Raw genomic sequence first — 22,591 nt, forward strand, 5'->3', positions numbered from 1 at the left:
ATAAATGGGGACAAAACTTCATCTTGGAATCAAGTAAATATGGTAAGTCAGTTTAGTATTCCAGTCTTTGACATAATCTCATCCTGTACTAGGTAACACCAGAAGTCCCTTCCAAACCCATGTTTCTGTGATGCAACCAAAGTATCATGTAGTCCAGCCCCCTACAGAGATGCAGGATTTGCTGTCCTTAACGCCACCACCAAACAGGTGTCTATTCAACCTCTTCATGAAAACAACCACTGAAGGAAAAGCCAGTTTCCCTAAGCAGTCACCCTGAGAGGGGTACAAGCATCAGCTTTTTTTTATCAGAGTAAGCAAAGAATCAATCTTGTCATCCTAGCTATTAGCTGCAATTAAAGGACCACAGCTCATCTGAATGAGAATGACATGCAGGTATAACAAATCAAAACTTGTTACTAGAGGGAATATGGTGATGACAAAGAGAACTGCCTGCAAGCATCAGGGGACAAAGGTTGGTCCATGCAGCAGAAAGGGGAGCCACTGGTGTTCACAAGAGGAACCACCCCCACCCCCACACACACACACACATTTGGCTATCATGCTAAACAAGATTCCTGTAGAAATTAAGGAATAGAATGTGTGCGCAAAAACTGTAATAATGAATACTAACTAAAATAGACACTGCTATGCTATTCAGAATTTTATATCACACCACATTTGATGAAGGGTTCATCAGTATTTTAGATGCAAAGCATCCTTCCATAATTTCTCTAAACTTGGTGGCGCCCAGACTGAGAACCACTTGTATTGCTTGAGCTGTTCCCAGCTGCAGTGCCATGGACACTGACATTGCCAGGTAGAATTGCCCAGCCTGCCTCATGTAAAGTCTGATCAGAAAGGGCTAGAGCAGGACCTACTACATGATGTTCATCATATAAAATCACTCCTGCTGCAGCCCTTCCTGGTCTAACCTGCCTCCCCACCCCCACGCTCCTCTGACAATAAAAGGATACAAGGCAGTTCCACCTGGCGGTGGAGTGGTAGCTTGGAGATTTATCTGTGTGTTTCTCTAGACTGCTGCACCAATGTTGACAGGTCAAACGGTCCCACACACCTCTGTTCCCAGGATCCCCATGGTGGGTGGGTAAGATTGGGAAGGGCTGCAGCATGAGCAAGCACTCCTGTCTGGTGTACTGTCTCAGGCAGTATACTTCCCCATCTGGCTCTGCATGAGATATGCAGGGCAGTTCACTTGGCCATGGCCATAGCACCCATGCTGTAGCACCCCTGAGAAAGGCTTAAGGCACCCCAGCTGACAACTACTGGCTTAAGGCCAAAGCAAATGGTCCTTTTTTTCTTTTTTAATGAATAGCTGTGAAGCAAAAGTTTAGCTACAGGAAACTGAAGATCAAACGGTATTTATTTCTGTTGTCATAGATACATTGACTCCCTTATCTATGTTGTTATTACTCCTAGCATTCACAACAAACAGCTTTCTTAAAATGCTGGTATTATAAAAATGAGCCATATTTCAATTTTTACCTTATAATGTGTGTACAAAATATGAAAGGAATTCTTTGCATTGTCTTGATCACAGCCTGAAAGACCTAGAATTTTCGCATAGTCTTAAGTTGTATGAAACTGCAGCATATGAAAGCATTTCAAGTCTAACTCCTTATTCTGTTATAGAACTGGCATGTAAAAGCACTCCTGCCAGGTCCTTACAAAAAAAAAAAAAAAAAGTGGTAAAAAAACAGCATGCATTGCCCCCTGCTCACAAATGTGGACAGGAGGACAGTATTTTATTTCAGGCCATTTCATTAAGTCACTCATTATCACTGTGTTCAAAGATTATTTTTGGGGGGTGGGGAGAGGTGAGGAAAGAGGAGTTTAAGAATATGCAACAAAGTCAAGGAAATATCTAGCTTGCATACACCACAGCTATGGGAATGTATTTATTGATTAGTAGTGGAAATTCACAGTAATATTTCAGCAAATAATTTTAATGGGAAGGAAGAGTAATATAGCTAACTTGAATTTTAGGGCACATCAAAGTAAAACATCATGGTTTAAAACACCAATTCTCAACCAGAGTGTTGCAAGATTTTGTTAAGTGTGCCATGGGCTGCCACTCAAATTTTATCACTCTTACTACTGCCATGCCATGGGGTGCCACTTTGTGTAAACCCAGAGATTTCAAATAGGAACCCCTACTTCCAAAATCATTCTGACCTGTTGTAGTCTTTCTGAGTTCTTAGTCAAGAAGAGACTATAAGCTGACAGTTGGTATTTCCGTGAAGTGTCTTGAGTCTAAAAAGGTTGAGAACTACTAGTTTAAAGAACCACCTAATGGTTTTAGAAGCAAGAGTCTCTTTTTCAAAAGTAATGTAGGAACTTAGATTAAACACTGCTGAAAAAATTACCCTTGATTTACTATTCCACAGAATGTTACACATCAAACAGGATGATAAAAACATATTTATTATGTTTTGATGTGAAAACACTAAGCTTTTTTAAAGAGAATTAGTACAGTTGATTAAAATAATCTATTAGTATATTTATTATATTTAAGAAGTAATAAGCACATACATCAGGAAAGTATTGTGTTTGCCTACTTTAATCTGAAATATATGAAAACAAGCAAAACGCAAAGTACAAGAATGATTTAATAAGGATTTTACCTTAATTTCATAAGTTGTTCCAGGGTTAAGATTGGTTAGAAGAACTTCCAAACTATCTGGTTTTGCTGTAACTTCTGTATAAGTAGTTTGCATCCACGGACAGACCTCCTTATATTTAACAATATACGATATAATCCTCCCATTAGGATGTGGTGGTGTATTCCAAGAGAGCAGAATTCCTGCAGAACCCACTCTTTCACCCGCAAGGAACACAGGGGGTCCAGGATCTATAAAAACAAGTCTTCAATTAAACTTTCAGGTAACAATTTGTATAACTTCCTATTTAGCATATAAAAATAAAATAATTTGCCAGCATAAACTTTTAATGCTCCTAAAGTCTAACCCTCTGCTAAATAAAAAGCTTCTTTCTGTCTGGATCAGTCTTGAAAAAGGTGATTAAATGCCTTGTGAAATACCAACAACATTCCTTTGTAAGAATGCAAATAATGGAATGCTCAAAATCTTGACAAACAAAATAGAATTTGATGCTAGTCCAATTTCTAAGATATATTATGACATGTTACTTAGATTCATATAAACTACACTGGAATTTGTGGCACTTCATGATGTACGATTCTCATCTACTTGCCTGAGAAACATCCAATGCAGATATGTGAATATGTAGCTTGTAGTGTTTTACTTTGTGATACAAATAATATATTAAAAAGTATGCATTTCTGAAAACATATCTGTTCCTAACAAGCAAGCTAAAGAATGAATACAACTGGCAATCATAATCACCTTTAACTTTTTTTTCCAAGAAAGAGGAACTCATTCCTCATTCCTACCTATAAGTTTTCCATGTAAAAAATGACAAAAAATCAATTTAATATTGTCACAAAAACTAGCAATAAGAGTAGTCTTAAACTCATTCCTGATTATGTAATAAAACAAATATTAGTAGTTACTGAGAAGTGAAAAATCATAAGCAACTTACTTGTTACATTTGTTGTCACTGTTCTACTGACTGGTGAACTGTAGGCTGAGGAAGAAGCTGAAGAAACTGTCACATTGTATATCGTTCCAGGAGTAGTACTAGAAAAATCAGCCTAAAACGCCAAATAAACTGTGTAAGTCTTTTGCCATGAAACAAATAATCAGAAAAAAAGCTTTTAAAGCAATATTATCAGTCGACATTAAAAAAGGTTTTGTGGTATGTTAAAATAATAAAAACAGTAGCTTACACTTGTTTGCTGCAGTATAGCATTTTGCATTGTATTTAAATTACCCACCATAAGATTTGTATAACATACAATATTAAAGAACAACAAAATTAACTATTAATTTTATTACAGAATCAGCTGTCCCTGTCTGTCTGTCTATTTGTGGCTTTCTGTAGCACCTATCATTTAAGTGACTCAGCTACAGGAAGCATAAGAAAACTCTGCTTTTCTGAGGAATAAAAGTATATGGCTGTTGAAAAACTTCCAAGTTTCCAGTGTTTAAGCTATCTTATTTTTAAAATAAACATCATAAGCTTTAATAGTAAATATTTTTTGTGAAATACCTGTGGTTTTGCAGTTCCAATAAAAAACAAAAGCAAAACAACCAGAAATGCCATTATTATTGTTGTTATATTTTTCCAGACAGGAGAATCAGAAAGTGTTCCTATTTCTTTTTGATGGCTTACCAGGGAAACGTTGCCTGCATTAATGATTTAAAGCTAGATCTTCCTCGCAAGTACACAATTAATGAGCCTGTATTACTCAATAGCTCTGCCCTTCCTTTGTTAAACTATTCATGAACCCTTGAATGACTGGCTGCAGGTTTACAGCAGACTTTTAAAAGACAAAGTGCCATACTGTTGTTAAGGTAACAAACCATGGATGCTGAAATTTGCTCGGACAAATTTGGCATTAGTATTTTTGAATTATCATTCTGTTAAAAAGCTGAAGAAGCAAGTTGGTTATTTTTCCTAGCCGCACCATGCTTAAATAGAAATTGACCGTACTATAATAAAAATTCACACCTGATACTGCCCTTCTCCAAGTTCTAGGATAGTAACAAAACCATGCTCAGGAGTAAGATCCACTTGAAACCTGTCTACATGTCCATAGGGTAGCCTCCAGTGCAGAGAAAAAAAATATGATGAAATGTTAAAGGCTCTAAGTCCTTCTGGCTTTGCAGGTTCTAAAAGAAAATTGTGGATTAAGAACAAATTAATCTAAACAAAACTATATGAAAATGCATTACTGGTTACAATGTATTATAAAAATGCCCATCAACAGTTATATCTAGTTCACCCACTATATAAGGTACTGACCCTTCTCTCATCACAGCCAATGGCAGAACATTGGATTCTATAGGGTAGATCATACTAAGGGTACTTAAACCTCAAGCATGCACATGTTAAAGCTCATTAACTCATGTCAAGTGCCCTCTGTTATCTCAAAGTTATGCCACTTCAGACAAGGGTTAACCCTGGGCTGTGCTACCTAAATCATGTCACGGTAATTTCAGCCTGTGCCATAGAGATGAATTGCACAATTTTCAGTTCGCCAGCATCCCAGGATCCACTACTCTCAGCTCCCCGCAACCCAGAACAGGGATGGAGCCCAGGTGTCGTGGCTCCTTGCTATACCTCTACTATTTCCCTGTTGACACATTCTTCTGTTTCTGCCAGACTTAATTATCCAGAATAGTCCTACCCATTTCCCTCTGCCTTCCTGATGCTCCACCCCTTTTGCAAACAGAGGTCAAAATGGTGCAGACAGGTTCCCAATCCATGATTCTTTTCTGTTATTCCAATATTTCCTGTCATTTGTCATGCTGAAGCTCCTAAAATATCCACATCGTAATAATCATAACTTGCGTGTTTCAAGAGATTTTAGTTGCATCTTTTATTGTACCATATTGACCAAGAAGATTCTAATCAATTTACGGTTTCTGACACAAAACCCAACTCCGAATTCCAAAAAAAATCTCCTTAGTTGTATGTGCAGAAGGTGTATACGTTCATTAATGAAAATATCAAATGCTGTCAACACAATGAGGTCAATTTTAGCCCCCACCTCTGACCTCACCATTCGATTCAGTGTATAACCAGTACAGGCAGGGTTGAATTAAGCCAGTCATGATGTAAAAGAAATCATGAAAGTGGAGATAAGGGCAAGTGGTAGCACTAAAAGGGTCACAGGATCTGCACTGCTACAAAGCTCATAAGCAATCTGGAGAGAAGCTTGTTAAAACTAATTTTGAGGAACTCAAGCATCCTGGATTCCAGTGGGTATAAAGGTAGAATACAGTTATTTTTGCTTGCCAGCCTTGGGCTGCTTATCTTAGTAGGACAGTACACAACCTTGCCACAACATTCCAGTTTGAAATGGAAATTTCTTTGCCTGAGTTGCATGCTTTTATGGCATTCTTTATTGCCCTAGTATTGGACTTGCATCTCTGTAACTGAAGCAGAAATGTTAACACCAACAGGATTACGGAGGAGGCTCAATTAGAAAGAGTACATTATATGTAAGGGCCCAAATATCAACTCCAGTGCCAGGCTTGGCTAGACAGGTTTGTCCCTGTGGGCACTGTTGATGTGTAGGGGTTGCATGTGGGTGCACGTGCACGCCCTAAGATTGGCCATGCACCCCCTGGAAGTGCCAGCTGTGAAACCGGCAGAAACGCACTTCCACTTTTGCTGCTGGTGGTTCTGCATTCGCTAATCAGCTGCTGGGGGGCACACCCCCGTCACACTGGCGATCTGGTGCGCTCCCAAACTCAAGAGGCAACAGTCGCCCATGCCTGTGGGACAGTGGACAAGGAAAATTTCCCAATCTAGGCCCTGCGATAATTATAGAGACACTTCACAAAATTTATTCCAACTTCCTCAGCAGACAATTTACATACAACTTACATGCAAATGGCATGGATGAAGGAAGTTCTGCTGAATGACAACCCCACTTTCTCAGCCTACAAAGAAGATAAACTCTCCACTACTGAGATGCACACTCTTCAAAACAAATGATACTAGTTCTTTTGCAGCAGGCACAGAAGTGAAGAATTAGATTTGTCCTAAATGAGTTACTCAATATACAAGATAATACCAAATCCTGAAGAACTATCTAAATGGTTGTGTTCCCTTCTGGAGTATGAAATTACAGAAACTTTACACTGAAGGTCACTTATAATTATAAATAGTATGAACAAATTTAAATTCTTGTGCTTTTTTTTTTTTTTTTAATATGCTAACAATCTAATTTCTCTGTTCATTCAGGACAACAGCAGAGGATCTGGGGGAGGGACTAAAGCCACCTCAAAATTCACCTTAGGCCCCCACCCGCTATAGCCAGCCCTCCCAGCACTGCCCCTACCCTACCACTCCCCCAGGCCGTCACCGCCCACCCTGAACAGCTGAGTCCAGCCCACTCATGCTTGCAGTGGTGTGGCGCTCCCAGCCCAGCTGAATAAGTACATTTGGCCGGAAGATGTAGAGCTCAGGCCTCCCAATTTTTGTCTAACCCATGTCAGCCCACCATCAGGAAGAGGCTGGCGCTCCCCTGGTCAACAGTAATAGCCCCCCAAAAACCCTATATACCTATATCAATATCCATGCCAACTAAAATATATTTAATATCCAGTTTCTGTCTCTGTTCTATAGATTTATTTTTCAGTTATATTTCTTATAGGTGAATGTCAACTCACATTAAGACTTCAAAGTATTTAATAGCTTTTGTTTAGCACTATTAATTTTAATGGTAGTCTACGGAAGGTTTAGAAAAACTAATAGGACTAAATATTTTGTAAATAGAAACCCCAGTTCTGCCATTCTTTAGATATGCAAGTTACTTTTAAGCATGTAAATAGTCCCACTGTATTCAAGATGACTACGGGTATACCCGTTTCCCAGATAAAGACTGCAAAAATATAATATCTACCATGCCCTTTCACTATTGATAGACTGACATTGGAGCATATTGCAGCAAGCCAACAGACTGGTAAAATATATATTTTACTGTGGAAAAAGCAACAATTAAGAGCAAATAATTATGAAAGAGATTAATTATACTTAACAATAATTAAATCACAGTTAAATCAAGAGTATATTGAAACTGCAACTTGTAAAAATTTGTATGCAAGTCCTCTGATCGCAATCTAACCTGCTACAAACAGAGAGAAAGAACAAGTCTCCCTCTATCTGGCATCAGCTAGAGGTGAATAATTACTGTGAAACATGACTGCCAGTAGCTGGCACACTGAAATTTGATTTCTACATGCAGGAATTGCTTGAAAGACTTTTATAGTTTTCTTTCATAAGAACACACATTTTAGTTCAGTGGTTTAGTACTCAAAAAAAAGAAGGGAATATCTATAAAACACTCCACAGGAAACGGTATCTTAAGCCTCCAGAATAGTAAAATGAACATCAAATAAATCTTCAACAATAAACCAAACCAATCTTAAAAAGATAAAACAAAGATTATAACCTGTTATATACACCTGAGTATTTATATTCTTGGTATACTTCTCAAAAAAGGCCAAGAAATGGCAAATAGGAAAGTCAGACTTGGACAAGAGTAAAGGCAGAAAGGTGCTATAGTTTCTAGTTACTGTACAAACAATATGAAGCAGTAAGGTATTCCACTTTAATGGACTAAATAAAAGCACAATAGGTATGGCTTTGAGAATCATGTTCTTTTCATTAGCGTCCGGAGATCAGGAAATGCAGAGCACTAGATACTCTGCAGTGTGTTAATTCAGCACTCATAATTAAATCAAGAGTACACAGGATGAAAGAAGACCTGTGGAAAAAAAATCAGGCATAAGTTCAGACTGGAAATTCTCTTCTTAAAAGCCCAGTCTGGGTTGCAGTGACACAGGAAGCCAAAAAATAACTTGATTTGGGAGGGACCTAACTTGACCCACTACTTTCAGTGAGACTGCACATAGTGCCTCAAAGTTAAGCACACTCGTAAGCCTTGGAGGCATCAGGCAACAACATGTTAAAAAAAAAAATCAAATCACAGCTTAAAATTGCATTTTTCAAAAACTACAGAAAAAGAGACTGCCACCACAACATGCTGCAGAGAGTGCTAAACACAACAGGTCAATAAATGTCCAGACAGCTCAATACACAGGCCTGACAGTGACAACCAATACCATGAATATTTACTCAAGGCCTCTCACAGGTACAACCTACGTTTGTCCTGAATGAAGAATCTCTTGCCAGAGTCTGATATTGGGCTTTCCCTATTGCCCACTGCTCGTCTCCCGACTACTCCCCAGCTATGGCTACCAGAGACCTCGCTGCTAGCAAAGGCCGTTTCCCAGCCCAGCTGTCTACCTGTCAGTCCTAGTTCCTACCTTCCCACAGTCTTCTATCCACAACCAGATCCCCTCTGGTTCCATGCTGTTACTATTATTTGCTAGTCATCTGTAGCTCTCTCCTGAGCTAAATTTTCCTCCAACCTATTTTTTCTGCTGCTTGGATGTGGCATTAGTAGTTAATACAGTATCCAGTAAGGAGCCAGGAGGTTCAACACAACACATACACATTTTTGCTTCCATGTAGACCCCTATTTAGAGAAAATAATGAAACAGTTTTCCTGGTTTTAAAAATTACAAAAGCAGTCAAATAAGAACCATTTGCTTTTATTTTTTGTTTACCCAAAACTTGTGTAGCCTCATGCTTTATTTTCAAATCCAAAAGGTATTTGTTTCATGCTTGATTTTTGTTTCATTTTTCATTTGCATTAAAAATAGTTTTACTGATATACATCAGGTTGCACAAGCAAAACAGAGGGCAGAATTTCTGCTATATAATACTTTTACGTAAAATATGTTTTATTAGTTTTGTCCAGGAAAATATGACTCCACTTCTTATACCCATTTTCTCTAAAGCATTAACTTAATGTTAAGCTTCTATACTTTAAAAACAAGGCTTTTGTTGGCTTCATTATCTATAGTTAGGCCCTTTCCTTACAGTCATCCCTTCACCTGAGTTAAATCACTCCTGATTTACATTGCCATAAGGAAGAACAGAACCACATTCCTAAGGAACGATTTCTGGATATTTGAAACTCTGCCTTTAACTTCTCTTCCCAGGACTGAGAATTGATGTTGGACAATCAAAGTATTTGCTCTTTTTGTGAAAATTCCAGCCCCATTTCTTTAACCTGTTATTATGTTACTATAATTGATGTATAGGATCTGACATTTTAGCACTAAAAGTTAATTTGTTCTAATTTGAGCTTTATAAGCATTCTGGTATGCTTGCCTGAAGAATGCTATATAAATGCAAATCACATTGTATTGTAATAAGATGAGAAATCAAATCATCATAACTTGTGAAACCTCAACATAGTCTAGTAACATTAAATGAAAACAGCTCCAACAAAGATTTTTTTTCTTTTTATAATTACTAGTGAACTCAGCATCATCAAGACCAGCAGCACTAAAGTGAAAGAACGTAAGAGAGTTTCAGATTTATTTAAGATTTTATTGCTATGTCTTTAAGGTTCTTCAGTTAATGTTTATGCATTCTGTCCAACTGTAGCAAGAAACCCTTTTGTCTGCCCCCCTCACCTCAAATATGAAGCTCCTCCATATGGCAGAAGCCCTTCTTTTAATATTTTCCCCCTTTTGGAGATGCTTTTTCTTTTCTACCTTTTCTTCCTTCCTCTCTCTTTTTCTTTTATCATTATGATTATTATTTTTTAAGGTGTATTTATAGTGAAAAATAGAGCTTGTAGATGCTTTTACAAATGTACTTTAAGTTTAAAAGTAAGTTGTACCATGTAACAATGTTAGCAAGAGCAGGAATCTGTGTATGGAGCAGGTCTCTGAATGAATCTTGGTTGATTGTGTAACACAGTAGCTAGTCTGGATAAGTATGTTAATGAGCTGCAATTAACACCTACAAAATCAGAGAAGAAAGAATCAATAAAGAGCCAGGAATTCCCGGAAACTTAATTGTTAAAAGGTACAGAAACCCCCATTTGAACTAATCAATGCTGGAAACAGACCCTTGGGGGCTGAAATACACCTGATCAAGCACTTCCAGAGCTCTATTCATCATGGCAGTGAATCAATCAAAATTCATCAATGGACTCCTGAGACTGCACCCACCTGACCCCTGGGGCTGACAGCTGCCATCCAGCAGCTACCAAGAGGGACATCCCTTGAGGTCAATGACCCCTGGATTGGGTAAGCCCGAGAGTTGCGGAGTCACCAAAGTCTGCCAGAGAGGGATAAAAGGCAGCAAAGAATGACCCCCAAGGGCACCCTCTTTGACCTGACCAGCACCCTGCCTGTCCAGCCAGAAGGACCAGCCGGTGACCCCTGTCTGCAGCAATATCATACTGAAAGAAGCCTCGACTGGCCATCGACAGTGCACTTCACAGCTTGGGGATAGGTATATCTTGACATCAGTGCTTAGTGTTCAGAGCTAGCTATTTGTGAGAGAGAGAGAGAGAGAGAGAGAGAGAGAGAGAGAGTGAGTGAGTGTGTGTGTGTGCGCACGCGCGCATGTCTGAGGGAATCAGCACCAAGGTTTATGGTCCAACTTCTGCATCCATCCAATAAATTAGAATTTTATGATGATTCTATGAGCTGGTGCATGGTAGCCAACACAATGTCTGTTAATGGGGCTCAGAAACAGTCTTTGACACAGGAAAGAGCCCAGGTCTTCTTTCCCTTCAAAGGCCACTGCTCTAATCACTGTGCAAGTCATTCTCCCTCTTACTCAGCCCTTCTCGCCAATGAATTTTGAATTCTTTTCTGTACCATAGAACATTTACAATAGAGAGGGTGGATATCTCATCCAGCCCAGAATAAGCTCTCTAGGCTTGTGTTTAAAATACTCTATAGGGAGATAAGAGATGTAGATTTGTACTCCTCAGGAAAAGGTAAGAATTTACCCAGGTTTCTAATATCCTGGACTAAAACAGGGCTGTCCACCTAGCAGCCTATGGGCCACATGCAGCCCAAGAGGTTTAGCTGCATTTCCAGGCTCCCAGTCTCTCTTCAGCTGTGACTGCTGCTGCCACTAGGATCTCCAGGTTCTCCTTCCTCTTACAGCTTCTGCTTCCTTCCTCTGCCCTGGAGGTAGGATGATGCTGGGTGGCCTACAAGGCTGAGCAAGCCTGTAGCTGAGCAGTCAGGGGACTAAACAGATAGAGTACTGGGATATGTTTCTGCCCCACTGAGTAGAAGGGTCCAGGACTAGCACCAGGAGTCCCACCTTACCAGAGCAGCATCCAGTTTATTGAGCCACATACCTCTTGACTTGTATCCCTACTTATATACTTACATATCTCCCTGTATTTGCCAACCAGTGAGCCACCTCCAGGAGGCTACTAGGGAGAGCTCTTGACACCTCTCCAGTCTCATAACATTGAGTCATTGCAACCAATTGGGTGGCTGAGGCAGTTACTTCTGATGCCACAGTATTCTCCCCTGTTTATATTTACACTTACTGTGATTTTTATTTTACATTATATTACAGTGGAAGTAAATCTAAGCAAATATCAGGGAAACGCACTCTTGGAAGTGATATCCCACCACTTCTTGAAAACAACCCATGACGGAGATTTCACATCTTCGCTAAGCAGCTTCTTCCAATGTCCTACTGTTTTGACAATGAAATTTATTTTTCCTGAGGTTTTTATCTGAACTCTTTAGCTGCAGTTTAAACCCACTGCCTTGTGTCCTGTCCTTTGTGATATGAAAACAATTGTTCTCCTTCTTCTTTATGGCAGTCTTTCAAATATTTAAAACTGATATTAATGCCTCCCTCTTAATCTCCTTTTCTCCATATCAAACACACCTAAAATTCTCAGCCCCTTTATCTTTTCCCAGTTTCACAATACCCATCTTGAAACATGGTACTCAGAAGACTGAAATTCCACTGTACCAAGTGCTGCCATGTACTTACAGATGCACTTTTAATGTTGTATCAGTGATATGTGCTAAGGACCTCAACAAAAGATCATTTGAATTCTTTCTTCAAATATTGCACTGTGTAAGCTCTTGAACATTCCTCAGAATTCAACAAAAATCTCAGTGTCCAGAATGACAATATCTACACTATTCATGTAAAATTAGATGGTTTATAATAAATATATATTGGTACTACTTACTCACTCATTTGCAGGTATGCAGGAGGAAAAAAGTATACTAACCTGTTACAATTTCAATGTGCATGCTAGCTCCTTGAACACTTCCTCTTATTCTTTGTATTGTGAAATTATAAATGCCACCAGCAGTTAGACTGGTAACTGTGAATTCAGTCAGTGCTCTTGAAATGTTATATTCTTTTATGAATGTGTTGTTTGACAGAGATGCTTTATAATATGTGAAATTGGTTCTTGTTGGATTCCACATTAATGTTGCAGAAGACGTGTTGGCCATCCTTAATGTTAGGCCACATATCGCAGCTGGTTCTAATTTTTAAAGGAGAAAAAAAAGAGATCTAGTAAGACACAGTTTAGAATGAGAAGGAAAGTGCACTTAAATATTCATTATACTATTCTGCTAAAATCTCCACCTATTTGCAAACATTTTTCAAAGGAATGTTTTGAAGTTTCATAATATAAAAGCAAAAACATTATGAATATAGTCTAGCTGTAGATACAAAGTAACTGATGTGGATCTGCTGCCTATGGAGAGAGGGCAAGACCTGGGAAATGACTGTAGTCAATGTCATGTGTAGTATGTGAAGATTCCAGGCCTAGCTCTCATAGAAAACTAAAGATACTTAGAAGTGGTGAAGGATGAGATTTTAGCCCTTCATTAAAAATAATAATCAAAAAAAAAAAAATCAGTAACTGTTTCCACAGTAATTTAAAAATTTAGAAATATATCATAGACGATACTATTTTATAAAATATTGTATCTATTCACTTAAAACATCAATATATCAAGCTACCCAGGGGCAATGATCAGTTACCAAAAAGATAACCACAAAAGGTCTCTTTGTGGTTACCAATTAATTCTATCATCTAACAACTTGTGCCTTATTACAATTAAATTAGAAAACACATTCTGAGATTTTCTGAAGATAAGCATAAACAGAATTATTTATCTTAGTTTACAGGCAGATACTTCAAGCTTAGTTTATTAGCATAATCCCTTTCAGAGCTTGATTATTCTGTGTGAAAAACGGGCAGGGTTTACTGTTAAAAATAAGGGGAAATGTATCCACAATTAAATCGTAGCCCAGATACATACTTCTCCTTGATACTCATGAAAATATTTACATGTGATGTGACTCTGTAAGTAAGAAAAATGACGACTCCCTCCACAAGATGCATTTTGCATCAGTAAAAATCTCAAAAACTGGGGTTGGCTATTCTCTAAGTAACTGGTTGATTAACCTCCCTGTGCTTTTAGAGAAAGCATGCTAAAGCACACTGTAGATTAAGGAGTTATGAGCCCAACAAACCATGCAAAGTGCATAAGAGGAGTGAGGGGTTCAGAGATGTGTTCATTAAGGTTGGGCACTGTGGGAGGGTGATTTACTTTTTAATTAAAGCTGTCTGCTGTTTACCTGTGTGCAATGCAGATCTGATATCAATCTACTGCTCCACGACTCCTCTCTAAACATGTCCTCCTTTTTTCATGCCATTCTCATAATAGGACCCCTGCCAGCTTAATGGAAACAAGATGTTTGCTCATGGCGAGCAAAAGGGAGAAAGATACTATGTTTACTCTCTGCAGCTGTTAAGCCATCTGGAGCAGTTTCCCTTCTCATTCTCCCAAGTATCCCATTGCCCTGTAGAGAGGTAATCCTTCAGTCTAATTTTCCTATTTTACAGGGATTTTTAGACATATGAAAATACTTCAATACAAAGTACAGAATGATAGTAACAGCATCAAAAGCAAGGTACACAGTATTTAAAAGGTGTATTTTATATTCCAAGCTTATCCTCTTCTTTTAACGTGTCTGTAACTGAGCCCAGAACTGTTAGTGCTGTCAAGGGTTAAGTATAGACATTTAAAAAGCCCCTGGGCAAAAGCACTCTAATTATCACATTTTACTTAAAGTGCTATAAGTTAGAGAAGGAATGAACTGGAGAGAAATTTGCTCTTAGGTGGGGTGAAAGGCAGGGGGGGCTCACTGCTTGCATGCACTGGCCAAGGATAGCAGACAAGGACACTCCTGCACACCTCCCAGAGGCTCCTGGAAGCCCTTCTCCCTGCCCCCCGTCAGCTGGTGACTGTCAGCAGCAGTGGAGGAGAGGCAGAGGTGAGAAGGGGAATGGAATCCTTCCATCACAAAAGCCACCCCAAAATTTCCTGGCTAGGGTCTCGGGGGGGAGGAGGGGGCTCCCTCCCCGCTTTCCCTAGCTTCTTGACAGCTGCAGCCAGGTGCTATAGTGCAGGGCTGGCTGGGCTGGCTTTTTGCCATGCTGGGATCTGGGGCTAGGGAGACAACGGACCTCTCTGTTCCCCCCCAGTCTGGCCCCCACCAAGACCCAAGCCTACATGCTTGTGGAGGAATCCACATAGCAAAAAGGCTCTGTTTCTACCCTTCCTTTGCTTCTGTTTGGCATTCACCCCCCACCTCTTCGCACAGGGAGGAGTCAAAGCCTTTTCTGTCTCCTCTCTGTGACAGCCCAGGGATGGGGCTGGGTTGGTGCTCCTCTGGAGCAGATGAGCACCAGCCAAGGTTAGCAAGCCACCCAGTGAGGTGGCCCTGGGATAGCGGTAGAATGCGGCCTACACTGAACTGAAATGGATGCATTACAGATGTTAAAAAAAAAAAAAAAAAAAATCTAACCTAAAGCCCTCTGAGGGTTAACTTAAAGTGGGATCTGCCATTTTTAAGCCAAGGTTAGCAAGCCACCCAGTGAGGTGGCCCTGGGATAGCGGTAGAATGCGACCTACACTGAACTGAAATGGATGCATTACAGATGTTAAAAAAAAAAAAAAAAAAATCTAACCTAAAGCCCTCTGAGGGTTAACTTAAAGTGGGATCTGCCATTTTTAAGGCACTAAGTACTGTGAACATCTGTTCTGTTATAGCTTTAAAGTGCTTTCTGTGCGCTTAATGCACATTAAATGTAACATCTGTAACATTCTCTGAATTACCAGTGCAACTGGGACCTTAACTTGTCCCATAGTCTTCATTTTACATTGACTGATCTTCTCATCTTTTGTAACCACACACACACACTTTTTATATATACACATCTCTCCCTCCCCGCAACACACTACGTATATATAACTGATAAAATGCAGCGCTTGTGTGTGTGTTTGTGTGCATGCATGTAGTAAATGCAAAAAAATTTTTAAAAAGAAAAAAAAAACCTGTAAGTTATTTCCTCACTTGTATTAACTTTTTTCTCTATAGCTGTACTGGAATCCAAGCCATTGATTGTCTTTAACTGAAACAAGTACTCCATTCCAGGTATCAGATTTTTCACTACAGCTCTGTTGCCATAAACAGTTGTAGTAAATAGAGTTTCGCTGCTTCTCAAAAGATAGGAAAGCTGCAGAAGAAAAATGTATTTTGAAGTCAAACTTTTTCACTTTAAATAGTAATGTTGAAAGATGCCAACTAATAGCTTATAACAGAAATAAACTATAAAACATATGATACTGTAAAGGCAAAAAGGTTTCCAAAAGATATAGCATTAAAGGTTGCGCATTTTGAATTACATTTCACAAGACTCTACAACATTTATTTTTAAAGAGGAAGCACTGTCTAGTAGATAAGGCACTACTCTAGGAGTCAAAACACTATTCCCTGCTCTGCTGCCCACCCTTTCAACTGGATGCTTATCATACCATACTTACCACACTTACTTCTGTATGCCTTTTCAACCTTTGCCCACCTTACAAATCAAGTCTGTAAGTTCTTCAAGGCAAAGCTACCCATAATTATATACAAAGGTGTAATACAAGGGGGTACTGATTTCATTTGGAGCCTCCAAAGGCAACCATAATACAAATAATAAATACAAAAACTAACAATAATACAGCACTAAGAACCTCTTTCTTACTTTAATCTAGACTTGAAAAGGAAAAGATACTTGTTGGGAAAATTAAAGCCAGTTTTCATATGCTTTTTCTTTATGAAACCAGCCACTTTACTCTACCTAACCTTCCTCTATCTCTCTATAAATAAATAAAGGAATATCTAAAACACCATTCCCATATAACAGGAGCAGCACAGATTTTACCAGAAGATAGGATGTATTCCAACCCCCACTAAATATTATGGTGAAATGTCAAAGCCATTAAAAAATATTTCAAGAACATGAAGCAAGATTTCAATAGGATATGGTGGGTTGAAAGGAGAGGGGCATGACTTATATTTCATTTTCCTGAAGTGGGTATCAGCTTCCATAAGCTTGGGAAATGTTGTTTTTTATGTCAGCAATTCAGTTATCTCCAAATGATAGTGTAAAGAGTTTACACTGCTTAAGCTTTTGATTTCTCTTACTATTTACATTTCATAATGTCTTAGTCTTTATATCATGGCAGCTGAACAAAGACTTCAATAGGGGATGCATTTTCTAGGTACATAATATGCACAGAGTATCATAGAAAGCTAGGGTCAGAAGAGACTTCAGGAGGTGATTTTGGTCCAACCCCATGCTCAAAGTAGGACCATCCTCAACTAGATAATCCCAGCCAAAGATTTGTCTATCTGGGTTTATGAGAACTTCCAAGGATGGAGCTTCCACCATCACTCTGGGTAACCTGTTCCAGTGTTTTACTGCTCTCCTAGTGAGAAAATTCCTCCTAATATATAAGCTAAACTTCCCTTGCTGCATCTTAAGACCATTGCTCCTTTTTCTGTCTTCTGCCACCACTGAAAACAGTCTAGTTCCATTCTCTTTTGAACCCCACTTCAGGTGGTTGAAGGCTGCTGTTAAGTCCCCTCTCAGTCTCCTCTTCTCTAGACTAAATAAGCCCAGTTCCCTCAGTCGTTTCTCAGAAGTCATGACCCTTCAGCCCCCTCACCATTTTTGTTGCCCTCTGCTAGACTCTCTCCAATTTGTCCACATCCTTTCTATAGTGCGGGGCCCAAAACAGAACACAGTACTCCAGATGTGGCCTCACCAGTGCTGAATAGAGGGGAACAATCATTTTCCTTGAACTACTGGCAACACACCTACCAATACAGCTCAGTATGCCATGAGCCTTCTTGGCAACAAGGGCACACTGCTGGGTCATATTCAGTTTATTGTCCACTGTAACTCCCAGGTCCTGCAGAGTTGCTGCTCAGCCAGTCAGCCTTCAGCCTGTACCAGTGCATGGAATTGTTCCATCCTAAGTACAGGACTTTGCACTTGTTCTTGTTGAGCCACATGAGATTCCTTTTGGCCCAATCTTCCAATTTGTCTAGGTCACTCTGAATCCTAGCCTGACCCTCTAGCACGGGTTTGTCCAACATGGCCCACAGGCTGCCACGTGGCCTACCAAGACGTTTTCTGATGCAAGAGGTGCTGCGATGAGAAACAAAAGTAAACACTGTTTACTTTCGTTCCCACCCCTTGTCCCTCAGCAGTTTCCTAATGACTGCTGAAGGGCTGGGGAAGGGACAAGGTTCCCACATGCACTGCGTCAGCTTGATGTTGCAGATGTGGTGCAGTTCCTCTCTTCTCCCTCATTGCAGGGCTTCCCTTCCTAGCCCCGCCCCTCCCTTCCTCATTTGTATGCCGGCCATGCGGGCTGGAGCAGGTCGCAGTGCAGCAGGCAGGCAGGCACAGATGCCGGCTCAAAGGCATGCTGCAGCTTGGCCCACAGGAGATGCTGCTGCGATTGTCAGGGTGGAAAGCCAGCATCGCTCCCGCCTCCCCCCTGTGCCCACAGACATCGCTCTGGGGGTAGTGAGTCACGGGCCCAGGGAGCAAGGGAGCCCCACCGGTCAGGCTCAGGCTTGGGCTGCCCCAGAGGAGAGGGAGCAGGGGGGTGTCCCTGCACATCCCGCACCCCCCTGTAGGGTCCCTGCACGTCCCCCTGGCTGCTGAGCCCAGCCGCACAGGTGTGGGAGCATCCTTGAGGCCACCCAGGTGGCAGGTAGGACACAGCAGGGTCAGGTGTTGCCCCTTGACTCCTGCACCCCCAGGCCACAGCTGGACTGGACAGGCCACGCGAACACCCGCTCCTGTCCCTCCCCCCGGCTGGATGTCGCCCTGAGAGAGCACCTGCAAATAAGAAATTAAAGATCTGTGATGCATTTCAACCAAGTATTTGAAAACTAGGAGGCATGAAATCATGGTAATAAAAAGCTCTGCTAACCTTTGGAAAAATCAGATCCCTGCAACAATTCTCTGGAGTAAATACAGCACAATGTCAACAGAGGCTTTGCATTCAAAAATGATTGTTACCACTCTACAAATTGTGGTTTTCCATGTGGACAAAGGCAGGAAATTAAGGGTGCAGCAGGATGGTATGCTCTTCTCCAGCACTGCTAGGTGGTTGTTTAAAATAAAACAGTGCTACCATACCAAAATTGGTTTTATTTTGGATTTTAAACCACATTTCCAGACCCATTTCATTGTCACGTCCTGCAACTTCATTGGTGTCAAAGGTCATGTGACATCATTTCCTGATGTGATACCACTTCCTATGAGGTCTTTGAATATGGCTCGCCAGCCCACTGGGTGATAAAAAGGTTCATGATCCGACCCTGGGTGATAACAAGGTTCATGATCCGGCCCTACATTCAAAAAGGTTGGACACCTCTACTCTAGTGTATCTACTGCTCCCCAGATTGGCGTCATCTGCAAACTTGCTAAGTGTGCACTCTATGCCATCTTCCAGGTCATTGATGAAGACATTGAACAAACTAGCCCCAGGACTGACTCCTGGGGCACTCCACTTGATACCAGCTGCCAACTAGATATTGAGCCATTGATTACCACTCTCCGAGCCCAATGCTCCAACCAGTTTTCTATCCACCTTACAGTCCATTCATCCAGCCCATATTTCCTTAGCTTACCTGCAAGAATGTTGTGGGATACTGGTCTCCCTGCATCCACAGAACCAGTCACCTCATCATAGAAGGAATCGAGTTGGTCAGATGGCCCCTACCCATGGTAAATCCATGCTGACTGTTTCTAATCACCTTCTTCTCCTCCAAGTGCTTAGAAATGGATTCCTTGAGGATCTGCTGTGTTATTTACCCAGGGACTGAGGTGAGGCTGACTGGTCTGTAGTTTCCTGGATCCTTCTTTTTCCCCTTTCTTAAATATGGGCACTATTGTTTACTCTTTTCCATTCATCTGGGACTTCTTCTTTGAAAACTCATGGTGATCAGGAGATGGCCAATGGCTCTGCAATTATATCAGCCAACTCCCTCAGTACACGTCCAGCTTTTCTAAGTAGTGCCTAATTTGTTCTTTTCATCACTGAAGGCTGCTCACCTCCTCCCCAAACTGTGCTGCCTGGTGCAGTAGTCTGGGTGCTGACCTTGCCTATGAAGATCCAGGTGAAAAAAGCATTGAACACTTCAGCCTTGTCTGCATCCTCTGGCTCCAGGTTGCCGCCTCCATTCAGAAAGGGACCCATACTCCCTGATCCTCCTTTTTCTATGGACATACTCTTAGAAACTCTTCTTCTTATCCTTTACATCCCTTGCTAGTGGCAACTCCAGTTGTGCTTTGGCCTTCCTGACTTCATCCCTGCATGCCTAAGCAATGCTTTTACAATTAATAAGACTGTCTGACTGTCTGAATATATCATATATAATGAGTTAAGGTTTGTGAAACAAACCCCTGCTTTAGTCCCTTCCCTAACAGTGAAAATTATGACTACAAACTCTTTAGCACAGGACAGTATCTTCCATGTGTTGTACAAAGCTGTGTTATGCCCTACAAAAGGATTTGTGTGGATTTTTGATGACGTGGGAACTTTACTAAGGGTTAGGCAAAGTAGGACACATAACTGAACAGATCTACATGCCCTGGCTGGTTACCAGTCATTTGTTTAAAAAGAGAAAGGCCTGGAGGAGATGGAAGAGGATAACTCCTATTGTGGCTGTGACCTAAAGCACTTCACTTCAGCCAAGCAATGGCCTAGTCCAAAGATTAGGGCTACACAGACCCCTGTGCATCTCCCCAACATAGTGCCTGTCTAATTAGGCTTAGTTCTGGGATTGCTGTTTATTTGTCTGAAACAGACAACTGCAAAATAGTGAAAGCAAATTAAACAAGATAGAAAGAACATTTTGTGTATTATCTTCACTCTGAAAACTATTATACATGACACGGAAAAATGGAGAGCTGGGATGATTAATTTTAAATGATTAGTAAAATGATCCCAATTATGCAGATACACTTTGCCAAGCAACCAGTCTACTGAAGCCTTTCTCATTAAACATTAAAGATAATCTCATTTATTCAGAAAGAACACTGCCTAACATGGTTGCCTGTCCTATGATATGCCAAACATAATACTGTTATAAAGATTAATAATAGGAATTACAATTATTTTCCACAAGATGGTAAGAATAACCTGGCCAAATACAACAGCATATCTGAGCCAGCATAGAAAAGCAAGGAAAGCATTTAAACTCAACGTGTTTAAAATATTCTGGGATGCATGACCAAACTGTGAAAGTGGCCAGAAGCAGCAACACTGCAATCACATAGATCAGTGGTAACTTCATGGCTTATTTTAGAAGACACATTAATCTAAGAAACTGAAAAGAAACAGCTAAGAAATCTTAGGTTAATCAGAACATCACCATCACAGATTAAATATGAAATCTTAATTCATATCTAATGCAAGATGTAGCTTTCAAACTTAAACTTTTAATAATCTACAAAGATTTCTTAGACAGAAATAACTTCTACATTTTTTATACACAGAGTATGAAACATCACCTGTAGTGAAGATTCCCTAACACTTTCCATTATAATCCTCAGTATTATGTTCTTTATAACTATGCCACATAATTACTGACAGAGTTAAAACTCTCCATTCTTTCATCTGCCTCAGCATATAGGAAAACAGCATTTTTTGCCAAAATTGTTTCCCCCTATCTCTTTTATTGAAGAGGCACCTTCAGAATTTGGAGCTACTTGAAATATGCAGTAGCCAGTAGCTCTGGTAGACATTTTCTACTAAAGTCTATGAATATTTTATACACTTTAATTGTGTTCCCTAGCTCCCTAAACTTTCACCTTTAAGGATAATATTCTCACATACAGATACTACCCCTGCATACAAAGTACAATGAGTAAATGTCAAGCTTCACGGTTACCCTGCAAATCACTGGTATTAGACCTTAGCCCTAAACAGCATGCTTCCAAGGAACCCCTAATCCACTGAAGTGAGTTATGCTCACAAATCACACAATGTGAGCTATATATACCACCTATGAGCAGCAATTACCCTAACTTCTCCCTGTGTGAATAGTGATATAGGAGCCAGAAAGCAGTGATAAGTTTCAGTCTCCTTTCTTCTACAGACTTGTCTTAATATTTCTATATACTGAAACCTTATTATATGAAGAATGCCTTCATTTTCCTGAGGCAAACAGGTATCATCCCCCTCAGTTTACTGCTGGAGAAGCAAAAGAGGTTTAATTTAAGAGAAGCAAAGTCTGGAGTATGCCGAGAAGAACAACAGTTGGAAGTCCAGGATGGAGATCCTTACAGGCACATTGCTCAGAGATCATAAGAAAGGTCCTGCAGCCCACAGCAGGTGATAACTGGAGAGGACCATGCCCAATAATAGGAGGATGAAGCAGAGCTCCACAACCAACTTAGCTATGAAAGAAAATTAAAGGAGCTGGGATATGTTGACAGAGGGAACAGAATTATAGAAAGGGGAGTTTTGGCTCTCCAGTCAGGATGTGGTGCATGGAGTTGGGTTTGTAGTCCTCAGGCTGCAGTACAAAGTGTAGGGTGTTTGATTATCTCATTCTTCTGGGGATTAGCTAGTCGGCACATGGGGCTGGGAAGGATTTTTTTCCCCCTTTCAGTGGCTACAGGTGCAAGGGTTGGGTGTTTTTACCTACCCTGCCCTCTCCCCAGCATCCTCCTCAGAAG

At 40.3% G+C, this 22,591-nt stretch overlaps 1 protein-coding gene across 6 annotated transcripts in view; it reads right to left on the bottom strand.

Moving 5' to 3' along the window:
- Positions 1-22,591, bottom strand: part of PTPRQ (protein tyrosine phosphatase, receptor type Q) — a 217,037-nt gene that overhangs the window by 160,440 nt on the left and 34,006 nt on the right. For all 6 annotated transcript variants that reach the window (XM_019543153.1, XM_019543150.1, XM_019543152.1 and 3 more), the window contains exons 16-20: positions 15,910-16,072; positions 12,761-13,021; positions 4,612-4,772; positions 3,580-3,691; positions 2,643-2,869 (exon numbers count right to left, since the gene is read on the bottom strand). In XM_019543153.1, the coding sequence (XP_019398698.1) occupies positions 2,643-2,869; positions 3,580-3,691; positions 4,612-4,772; positions 12,761-13,021; positions 15,910-16,072 (924 nt within the window). The remainder of the gene's footprint in view (positions 1-2,642; positions 2,870-3,579; positions 3,692-4,611; positions 4,773-12,760; positions 13,022-15,909; positions 16,073-22,591) is intronic.

The sequence above is a fragment of the Crocodylus porosus genome, unplaced genomic scaffold (assembly GCF_001723895.1).
Source record: "Crocodylus porosus isolate Cpor-Errol unplaced genomic scaffold, CroPor_comp1, whole genome shotgun sequence".
Taxonomy (NCBI): domain Eukaryota; kingdom Metazoa; phylum Chordata; order Crocodylia; family Crocodylidae; genus Crocodylus; species Crocodylus porosus.